General features: G+C 42.2%; 1 protein-coding gene across 5 annotated transcripts; it reads left to right on the forward strand.

The window, feature by feature from the left end:
* The first annotated feature begins 1,185 nt into the window (after positions 1-1,185).
* On the forward strand, positions 1,186-11,333 carry arih1l (ariadne homolog, ubiquitin-conjugating enzyme E2 binding protein, 1 like). Of its 5 annotated transcripts, none has more exons than XM_047158255.2 (14): positions 1,186-1,702; positions 4,127-4,194; positions 4,434-4,578; positions 4,930-5,022; positions 5,312-5,367; positions 5,464-5,530; positions 6,108-6,214; positions 6,434-6,476; positions 6,586-6,657; positions 6,809-6,939; positions 7,443-7,518; positions 8,288-8,583; positions 8,709-8,821; positions 8,940-11,333. In XM_047158255.2, the coding sequence occupies exons 1-14, from the start codon at positions 1,415-1,417 to the stop codon at positions 9,014-9,016; spliced, it is 1,632 nt and encodes a 543-aa protein (XP_047014211.1). In that variant the 5' UTR covers positions 1,186-1,414; the 3' UTR covers positions 9,017-11,333. The 5 variants fall into 5 exon arrangements, with proteins under 5 accessions (XP_047014211.1, XP_047014212.1, XP_017332983.1 ...); XM_047158256.2 differs by having other exon boundaries at positions 1,189-1,702; positions 7,461-7,518; XM_017477494.3 differs by having other exon boundaries at positions 1,191-1,702; positions 8,288-8,548.
* The last annotated feature ends 271 nt before the right edge of the window (positions 11,334-11,604 follow it).

Raw genomic sequence — 11,604 nt, forward strand, 5'->3', positions numbered from 1 at the left:
GATCGAAACAATTCTTAGCACTGATTATTTTACCTCTTGATTGGACCTGATAGATTACATACTGATCATATTTAATCACAGTCTGATCAAAGAAATTCTGTAGTAACTGCACGCAAGCCTAAGAGCACTGTGTGCGCAGTGGCGAGTGAGCGTGAGCTGGTGTAAAGCGCCGCCACCGGACTCTGGAGCAGTGGAAATGTGTTCTCTGGAGTGATGAATTACGCTGGTAGTATGATGGATGAATCTAGATTTGGTGGATGCCAGGGGAACGCTACCTACCCGACTGCATAGTGCCAACAGTAAAGAGTGGTGGAGGAGGTAAAATAATGATCTGGGGCTGTTCCTCAGGGTTTGGGCTTAGTTCCAGTCAAAGGTAAGAAATGTTCATGTTAATGCAAATGCTAAGACATGTTAAACAATCTGTATTCTATGAACTTTGTGGCAACAGATTTGGGATGACCCTTTCCTGTTCCAGTATGACAACGCCCCTGCGCACAAAGCGACGTCCATAAAGACACGGTCTGACGAGCTGAACACCAGGAACGTCGACTGTGAGCCAGGCCTTCTCGTCTCACTAACGACCGAATGGGCAGAAATTCCCACAAACGCACGCCGCTATCGCGTAGAAAGCCTTCAGAGAAAAGCTCGTGTTTGACACTGACACAAGGTGTGAAGTTAAGGTGTCCACATGCTTTCGGCCATGTTAGTGTGGAACACCCTATAATATTTATAATTATAAATTATACAGTAATTATAATAGTTACTGTATGTGAGAGTTTGTCACTGTTTACAGGTAGTTTGAGTGAGACAAATCAATCTGTATCCACTTAAAATAATATTAAATCTTCATACACAATGACATTCTTAATTGTCATTTTACAAAAAAAAAAAGTTTAGTTTTAATAAGCTTGGCATAGCGTTAGCGTTTTTGTTTGTTGTTTTTTTTTTTTTTTTCTCCACCCGTAATCCGAAAAACCGCTCTTCCTGAACTACGTCATATTCATGAGCAGCCCGTATGAGTGCCTGCAATCCCATTAGCTAATATCCTTGTGAACTCAGCCAATCACAGCGCAGGAGCCCCGAACACTCTCAGCCAATCATAACATTGTCGGGAGGAATGCGGGTGACGGAAAAGCGCCGCGTCCTGAACCACTTTCTACTGAACGTGTAATGAAGTGCACTAGCGGTAGCATTAAGGACTATGCAGTGCGCTTCTGTAGGGGAGAAGGGAGCCGTTTGGGATTTGACCAAAATAACGCCTAGGAGAAGTGGGGAGGCTTTACCGTTAGCTAGCCCTGCTAATGCGGCTGCTTTAGTTCTTAGCCTGTAGCAGCTAGAGCTAACATCATTGGAGATTGTTGTTTGTTTAATCCACTTTGTTTAAAATAAATAAATAAAAATAACACGCCAAGTAATGGACTCGGACGAGGGTTATAACTATGAGTTCGACGACGAGGAGGAGGAATGCAGCGAGGACAGCGCGGAGGAGGAAGCCGACGACGATGCGCTGGACCTCGGCGAAGTGGAGCTGGTGGAGCCGGTGGTAGCCGGAGGAGAGCGGGACGGGTGCGAGGAGACCGGCAGCGGCGGCGGCCTCGGGGCCGGACGGGACGAAGAGGATTACCGATACGAAGTGTTAACCGCCGAGCAAATCCTCCAGCACATGGTGGAGTGCATCAGGGAGGTGAACGAGGTTATTCAGGTAGCTGGAACACACACACAGTCCATCCGTGTACTAATAATAATAAACAACAACAACAACAATAATAATAATAATAATCTCAATACTACTACTATTAATAATAATAGTGTAGCGTCACGGCCCCTGTTAGCAGCCCGCTGTCTCGGGTTTAGCTTAGCTTCTCTTATCACAGCATTCGGTTCTCATTTCCTACACTGAGCTCACTGCTGTGTAAAATTAAATAAATAATAATAATAAAATCTAAACGAAATAAAGTTTGAAACTTACTGGTAGGAACACATTGCAGTTTGTGTGTGTTATTACTGCTTGTGGCACTCTGCCAAAAAGTTTCAAGAAGTGTCGGAATGAAATCCGCGTTTTACGACAGCCAGGCGGCGGCTCGGTCACTGCCGAGATCAACAACACAGGAAAGAACAAACTTTACATAAAAACATCAGCATGGAGGAGTCTGGACACGAGCGTAGCTCATAAGGAGGGGGTTACAGGGCTAAAAACACACACACACAAAAGGAGGGAGTGGGGTCTTTTAAATAAATAGTGAATACTTTTGATAAACTTCTTATAACTGTAACGTGAATACATCCAGGATAAAGATTTGGTTCAGTAGTAGTAACCCAATGCTTTTGGATAATATTATAATAAAATAACATCGTACGGGTTTATTATACCTCTATTAGTGTAAAGTTTGTTGTTGTTTACAATCAGGCCGCACATTGCGAAATGCAAATCACCAACGACAACATTCAGTTATAATAAGTGGAGCATTTTTTATACACGTGGTAGCTCAAAGTGTTGCACAATCATGTAGTAACAGATAAACTAAAAATAATTGACAGAATGCACGGGGGGGAAGAAAAATAAAAAAAGAAAAGATAAACTTGAGTGTATAGAATAAAAATGTGATGTTTATAATTGTATAAAAGAATTCAACGTCAAATTTTATAGCTTTCATTTCATATACCCAACGTAATATATAATATAATAAATCTCTGAGAGTCTTTATGACTTCTTTTTCCTGATTTATTGACATTTTAATTTACCACTAATCCCCTGTGTGAGAACACCTATCATGCTAGCTTACTAGCCTAGCATCCTCCCAGTGACTAATAATAATAATAACTTGGCGGAATTTTCTCCTTTTTTTTTTTTTTTTTTTTTTTTTTTTTTTGGAGAGATTGTGTAAATAATAATAATAATAATATTTTTTTGAAGGCACACCATGTGGCCGTGTTTTTTATTTAATGAACATAATTTCAGTGTTTGTTGATGCTTCTTGTTAGTGTTGAGCTAGGAAGCTAGTTTACCTCAGGAGGCTAAAGTTAAGCTAATAAAACTCACCTGACTTAGACATGCTCTTGTCTGCTGACATTCCTCTTTAATATTGTGATTTATTTATTTAAGTGATTTATTTAAGTTTCAGTTTCGTGTTTTCGTCACTTTCTGGTCCTGGCATGGATTAGCATTAGCGTTGTGTGATGTAGCTTTTAGCTAGCGAACCTCTGAAGCTTTCCCTGGCAACCGATACAAGTTCACTCTTCTACAGAGTACACGAATAAACACAATTAAATAAATAAATAAGTGTTCTTATTGATAATCAATTATATTTCATCGTGATATCCAGCGTGGTTAATTATTCATTGGTGTTAAATCTTCCTTTTTGTTGTATTTGTTTGGTTTTATTTGACTTGTTGTGGGTTTAACATGTCCACCAGATTCATACAGTTTATTTTTTAACCATAAGGTCATGTTTCAGTCTCTTTTGTACATTTTCTCATCAGGAATCACAGAGTCTGTTCTGGATGTAACCTCAGGTTCTTGTTCCTGGCTGACAGGACGGGAACGCGGCGTGGTCTGAGCTGCTTTTCTGCTCACCACGGTTGTAAAGAATATTTTAGTTACTGTCTTCAGTACTTGAGCTTGAAACACCTGACGTGTGGGGCGTATGTTCTCGAAATACAACTTGTAAAGGCTGATTACGATACAGGTGCACTCTTATTTGATAGTCTCAAATCCGTTACTTCGTGCCTGTTCTCTGGCTGCTCAGTGACTCGGGCTGGCTTAAAAAACAATATAGCTTTTTATACTCTGTATATTCGTGCGACTGCTGAAAACACACGAAACGTGTGATTTGGGACGCGAACGAGCATTCTTCTGTAGCTGTGAGGTGCGAAACTGAGCCGAAGGACAGAGCTACATGTTCTGGAGATTCAGACTGATGACCAAAAAAAACAGAAAACAAACGGTGGCTGTGACGCACAAAATGTTTTAAACCAGCTGCCATGTGAATCTGTCTAGCATTAGAACATGTTGTCTGTTCATCCCTGAAGTTTATTTATTTATTAGTAAGGCTTATGATGTGTTCAAGTGTGACGAGCTTTGATGATTAAGCTTCTTGTCTGTTACTGTGTTGTGTGTTTATTGCAGAACCCAGCGACTATAACCAGAATAATGCTCAGTCACTTCAACTGGGACAAAGAGAAGCTCATGGAGAGGCAAGTGTTCTCCTCTTCAACTTTTTTTTGTGTGTGTGTGTCTGGAGAATTTTAGCAAATGGAGGCAGGACTCAAGTGTAAAGGGTGAAGGAGGGAAAGAGATCACAGGATCGGACAGGAAATGGAGGAAAAAAGCGTTAACAGCAAGACAACCAGCGGATAGTTAGTTACTTTGATTGAAAACACCTTGGTGGAAAGGTCGTGTTTTATCCCTCTGACTTATGACTACTTCTCCTCAGGTACTTTGACGGGAATCTGGATAAATTATTCTCGGAGTGCCATGTGATCAACCCCAGTAAGAAGGCGAGGACGAGACCGATGAGCACACGTTCGTCTAATCAGGACATGCATTGCCAGATCTGCTACCTGAACTATCCCACTTCGGTCAGTAATCTACCTCAGGCATGATGTTTCTGGGGTGACCGCATCTGGAGCGTTTCCACTTTTTGACCCGTTGCTACTGTGATATAAGAGAGACGCCTCAGAACAGTGCTTTTCTGCTTTCTCGGCTAAATTCGGATTTAAAGTCACGCCTCATGCGACGCTGCCACCACCATGCTTCACTGTGTGGATGTTGTTCTCAGTCTCCGAGACAGTGTTTGGTTTCCATCAAAATTCTGTGCCCAAAAAATCCCACAAAGAATGTTTTTTCCCCACTCCAGCAATGCTTTGCTTTTTCAGAACATGATTCATAAATGTCATGTAATTTATTAATTTATTTACCCCCCCTCCCAGTATTTCACAGGTCTGGAGTGTGGACACAAATTCTGCATGCAGTGCTGGGGGGATTACCTGACCACCAAAATTATAGAAGAGGGGATGGGTCAGGCAAGTTTCACTAAAGATCCTGTGACTAGATTAGACTGATTACAGCTCACTGTGTAGAGAAACTGCAGTTTAATGGAATATATGTTTAAGATAATGACACTCAGTTCTTATTAAATAGTCATGCTGCCAGTTACTAATATTAATCATGAATACTGCTATTCTTTTAGACATGCAGCCCTAGATATACAGCATTCAGATTTCCTAGTCAGACAGTCAGCTCATTATACACTGATATTGTCATATTACAGGTGCACATTATGTTGTGTGTTTCTATTTTGTCCCCCCACAGACCATCTCATGTCCTGCTCACAACTGTGATATTTTGGTTGATGACAACACTGTAATGTGAGTTGCAATTTAATGCAATTGATTTGATTTCGTTAATCATACATTACCAGTAGTTGAACTGGGTGTGTGTGTGGGGGTGTGTGTGTCTTGCAGGCGGTTGATCACCGACTCAAAAGTGAAGCTGAAGTACCAACATTTAATCACGAATAGTTTCGTAGAGGTAAGAGTCCTGACGATACACCCTATATGACCCTGGTCAGTCACATGATCTTGTCATCTAACACACACTACCTGTATTTATTTGGTGCTTAGGTTAGGCAGTTGGCCAATGTGAGTCAAACATACCAAGTGGTAGTCGGTTCACAAACTGCATCTTATCTAAAGGGAAGCGTGGTGAAGCAGCCAGGGATACATGTTGGTCCCGTGGGGTTTCCTCAAGGTTCTCTGGTTTCCTCCTACCCCCACCCCCCCAAATAAAACATGGTGGTAGGTGTATTGGGGATGATAAATTGCCCCTAGCCATGAAGGAGTGTGTGTGTGTGTTTGTGTGGTGCCCTGTGATTGACCAGCGTTCCATACCCACTGAACATTTTTACCTAACTAGCTGGACACCTAGTCCAGATGATATTGTTTATTTAACTTGTCTATTAGTGTAGCATCCGTCCATAGCCTACTGTGGTTCATATTTGGATAGATAAACAGGGAAACTGGGAACAGGCATATCTAGACCTAGTTCTTTACTCCGTTTCAGTGACGGACGACTGTAGACTGATGTTGTTTCTGCTCTCTTCCCGCAGTGCAATAGACTTTTAAAATGGTGTCCGGCTCCTGACTGCCATCATGTGGTTAAGGTCCAGTATCCAGATGCCAAGCCAGTGCGCTGCAATTGCGGGAGACAGTTCTGGTAAAAAAAAAAAAAAAACAAAACCCTCTGGTTTGATCTGACAGATTGAACACGTTGTATAATTAGGGAACCGACATGAGGGTTCGTAGAGGGTTCCCTCATGTTTGTGGACCGGCTATGTCGCTCTAAAATAACTTCACGTTTAGTAATCAGGCCGACTGCTTTCACTGTCTTCCGGATGCTGGCTAACCAATTAAATGCTTGTTTTTATCTACTCAGCTTCAACTGTGGAGAGAACTGGCATGACCCGGTGAAGTGTAAGGTGTGTGTTCACGTCGATAGCATTACTGCGCACGAAATGTCGTCCAAAGCTAAAGAATGCACTTTTGGTATTTCGTGCTTGTCTTTTTATTTGCCCTCTTCCCCACTAGTGGTTGAGGAAGTGGATTAAGAAATGTGACGATGACAGCGAAACGTCGAACTGGATTGCAGCAAATACCAAGGTACGACAGATTAGGAAGCGAAATGGCATATCCACGTCACGCAGCATACATCGATTAGCTTAGGAATGCTTTGTAATGTCCTTGAAAAATCAGTCGTGTGTGTGTGTGTGTGTGTGTGTGTGTGTGTATGTGTGTGTAAATGTATAATTAGGAGTGTCCCAAGTGCCATGTGACCATCGAAAAGGACGGCGGTTGTAACCACATGGTTTGCCGTAACCAGAACTGTAAGGCGGAGTTCTGTTGGGTGTGTTTGGGTCCTTGGGAGCCTCATGGGTCGGCCTGGTGAGTGCACTTCACCCAAATTACTATACAACTAATAAACGGGTAGGTATGGTAGGGGTGTAATGAGCTCTGGATCGCGAAGACTGACACGGGTTATATGCTATACAGTTACGCAACCACGTTCTACCCGGTAAAAACGACACCAGGCCCTGTGGCGCTGTAATCCACAGTGTCTGAGAACGAGGTCGCTGAATACGGAAATTTTAGCCCACTTTGGAGCTCTATTTTCGGTTAAAATGACACACCACTCATTTAAAAAATTCTTCTTAAATTGAAGATATGGTGAGCCCTTAGTACATTTTGTTTCCAGTATTAAATCTCTGTTTGTAGCTATTTTAATTTATTTAGTTGTATGCATCAAAAATGCACATTGTTTATAATTCAGAAATAATTTTTTTAAAAATTCCGTTCGGAATCTCCTGAGGATCGAACCGAATCGACTCTTCGTGACCAGAGTGTATTGTTACACCCCTGCTGAATGGCGTTGCACTCTCTCACAACAGCAGCCTTGTGTTCTCCAGGTACAACTGCAATCGCTACAATGAAGACGACGCGAAGGCAGCCCGAGACGCCCAGGAGGTAGTGTACAATATTTACGATGAAAATGATGGTGATTAACATGCGGTCTAATAATAGTTTACAGAATACTATTGTGGGACATGGATAACTGGTGCGACCGTCACGGTCGATGGTGCGATGTGCGGTTTGTGTCTTTTATGTGTTAAAATATCATGGTGATGATGCAGTGTATCGCCCGTCCCTAGGGGCAGGTTCTCCCAAGGTCTGTTTAATCAACTGCTGCAGTGGATGCTTTTAACTCTTTGTAAAAGTTTGTGATTGATTGATTGATTGATTCATTCATTCATTCATTCATTCATTCATTCATTCATTCATTCTAATAAATGCTCAAAGGACCAAATGTATTGTGCAAGCATGCAGTGTAAGGCCTGGTTTATCCTTCTGCAGCAACATATTGGTGAGCGTGTGGCTGGAAGCAGAGGCGTCTACCCTCATACTTCTGAGTAATGTGTCCACTAGGTGGCAGGAAATGAAAAGGGAAATGGTTTCACTGTAGAATGAATGAAATAAGCTGATTAATACCGTCTACTGATGTACACCCCATGGAAATTGTTGGCTTTTGTGAAAATGTGACTGATGTGGGGTTTTGTTTTTTGTTTTTGTAAAAATGACTACAGAATGTGTCATTTGATAGTGTATGAACTTTATTAATAGGCAGTGTTTCAAACAGGATCAAATGCTTTCTTGTCCGAATATGTAAAAATATTCATATTTTTCTCGTGACTGTATATGTGCTGTAGTGTAAATGTGTGTGTGTTTTTGTGCACAGCGTTCCCGTGCAGCACTGCAGCGTTACCTTTTCTACTGCAACCGCTACATGAACCACATGCAGAGCCTGCGCTTCGAGCACAAGCTGTACGCGCAGGTGAAGCAGAAGATGGAGGAGATGCAGCAGCACAACATGTCGTGGATCGAGGTGCAGTTCCTGAAGAAGGCTGTGGATGTGCTGTGCCAGTGCCGGTCCACGCTCATGTTCACCTACGTCTTCGCCTTCTACCTCAAGAAGAACAACCAGTCCATCATTTTCGAGGTGTCTACCTGCGCAGCCTGGATAGGAGAAATGGAGTTAGACTAATTTTATTGTTTTTTGACGAGAGCGTTAAAAGACTTGTACTATTTTTTTTTTTTCATTCGCTCGCCCTTACCAGCCCGATCTCAGGAAACTAAACGCCCTTTTCTCTGTCCTTCAGAACAATCAGGCTGACTTGGAGAATGCTACAGAGGTGCTGTCGGGCTATCTGGAGCGAGACATTTCCCAGGATTCCTTGCAAGATATCAAACAGAAAGTCCAAGACAAGTATAGGTGAGGTGATGGCTGTAATGACGTTTGCCACGTCAACAGTGCTGTTAATAGTAAAAAAAACAAGCAAACTTGTATGCTCCGTATGAGAACCTGTCTCACTCTGTAATCTCTGGTGCAGATACTGCGAGAGTCGACGCCGAGTTCTGCTGCAGCACGTGCACGAGGGCTATGACAAGGACTTATGGGAGTATTTAGAGGACTGAGGAAGATTCCTCCAATCATAAACTCTCTCTCTATGAGGAGGAACCCTCCTCTCCGGCGGCTCCCGAGAAACGCTCTCGGTCGCCTCCAGACATCGTCTACGTACCGCATCCATTTTTTTTTTCATGCCTCTTCTGTTTTGTTTTTATTGAGACTCTAAATTAATTTTATTTGAAATAAAAAGCTAGCTTTATTAAAGACAAAACCATGATGTCAGTATTGCAGTTTAGTTTGCAGCGAGGAACTGCGCTCTTCCCTCCAGCGGTGGCGTTCATGGAGACTTCCTCGGTAGTTCTCTCTCTCTCTCTCTCTCTCTCTCTCTCTCGCTCTCTCTCGCTCTCTCGCTCTCTCTCATATTTTTATCAGTTTGGTTACAAAGGGGGTCATGCATTTCAATCTGTAAATAACTTGTGTGCATGGAACATAGCGTGGGCCAGATTTTCTTTCTCCTTTTTTTTGGTCCCCCCCTCAGTATTTATTCTTTGCAGATTCTAATAAAAGGCTTCTGTTTTTATTTGTTAAAACTCGGATGCTAGAGGATAGAAACCACATTATCATAAAGACCGCCGCAGCAACAGCGTACAAGTAGCCTTGAATGTTAAGGAATGGTCCTGGGTGAGAGAGGGGGGGTGGAATAAAAATCAAACGCACTTTCATACCCGTTACTGTGTGATGCGGTCGATCGGCTCAAAAGCGGCACGTGTGTGTTTCTTTAGTTGCGAGTCTCAGTTACAAGGCTAAAGATGGGAACATCTGCACCAAGACTAAAAGAAGTAAACAAATGAATGATTTTTGTTTTTTAATGCACATGTGACCACGAAGCCAGCTTCTGCATCTTTTTCGAGCTATCAGCCCTCTTCCGCATACACGAGCTCACAGTCTCCCGTGACTGACTAGTGTCGCTGTGATTGACACGGGAGAGTACGGGTATGTCCTGCCCACCCAGGCTACAGACGGCCGTGGCATCACCAGGATTCAAACTTGCGACGACAGAGCTTAACAGTTGTTTTGTATTAACAGAAGAGATTTCTACTGACTACACGTCACGTTCCATTACGCGTCACGTTTAGTCCTGGAGCTCTGATGAAAGCATGTCGGACATCAGTCATGTTAAGACCCTCCCCCAAAAAACCAAACAAACAACCAACCAAATGACCCCCTTAAGTCGTCTATTTATGCGTTTGATTGGCAACGAAAAACAGTATTTGTTGAATGTAGCAGATGAACATGTCTTAACGTTTGCTTTATCACTGACCTGCATGTAGGCATGTGCCAAGAATAATGTTTCCACGATATTGGACATGTGCAATATTTAAAAAATGTTGTTGTTTTTTTTATCGTGAACACACTTCCCTGCGTTGCGTTCGTCATCCTTTTTGGACAGCTTCCCCCGTTCAGCTGTCTCAGACGGACAAAAACGGAAGACGTGCAGACCTAAACGGCGTTGACGTGAACGTAACATCACCACGTGATTGCTTGCACGTCGGTTCAGTTCTTGAATGGTTAACACTACTATAACATATAATATAGTTATTTGCAAATAAAGAATGTATCACTTAAACTTAAAGTCGTTCTCGTGCAACCGTTCGCCATCAGAAGTCGCATCGTTTATCAAACAGCTTCGACTTGTACGCAGTTAAAGCGATCTCTTTTCAGTATAAAGAGGCCGGTTCCTGCGAGAAGCCAAAGTTCAAAAAGCGATCAATCTTTTTTTTTTTTTTTTGTAAACTACATTGATTTTGATGACGTCCATTTCAGTTTCTTCTTCAACACTACAAAATGTGTAGAAAGAGGGGTGTTAATACTTTCGCATCTTGGCACATGTCTACTGCAAAATGGCTCTTTTTTTTTTTTACTTTGGAAATTGAGTTTTGCGAGTCGTTTCCGTGACTCGTTTTACTTCCTGCGTTTTGTACACACCTGTTTGAATGCTTGCTTGGTGGCGATCCGCAAGGCATCAGACGCTGATATGTACAGTACCTACTCGATCTATGATCCGGTCTGTAAGATAGTTGACAGCTCTGAGTAACTGTCATTGTCACACTCACGACTTTCTAAAACTGGAGTTGATTGGAGTGTACATAGTTCTTTGTGTTTCCTTATTAAATACCGCCATTGTGAGAAGCCTAAAGGACTCCAGTGTTGGCTGTACTGGGAGATCTTCTCTCACCAAAGTGTGAATATCAGATTTAAAAAAGAAAATGAATACTGCTTCCGGTAGGAGAAGTGTTCATGTTCAGTGGCTTTCATGTGTTATAACCATTCTTACAAATGAAAATTGTCCTATTTAAATAAATCTCATTCAAAAGTGTGAGTTTCTTTTCTTTTTTTAATTTTTAATTCGCAAGTCACCACGGCTCGAACAATTAGCGCCGGGCATTTTCAGTAGTATTCTTGATAGTAGTAGTGCGAAATCGGCTTCTTCACAATTCGCACTCTTTATACGTCCTAACGATCCGTTGAGGACTTGAGATGCGGAAGAGCAGCGCTTATAACAGCAATGGAGTAAAGCTGGTACAACAGTAAATGTATTTCCAATGAGGTTATTCACATGAAATTTTCACCAGACGTCAGTGTTAACT

This window comes from Ictalurus punctatus, chromosome 10 (genome assembly GCF_001660625.3).
Source record: "Ictalurus punctatus breed USDA103 chromosome 10, Coco_2.0, whole genome shotgun sequence".
NCBI lineage: Eukaryota > Metazoa > Chordata > Actinopteri > Siluriformes > Ictaluridae > Ictalurus > Ictalurus punctatus.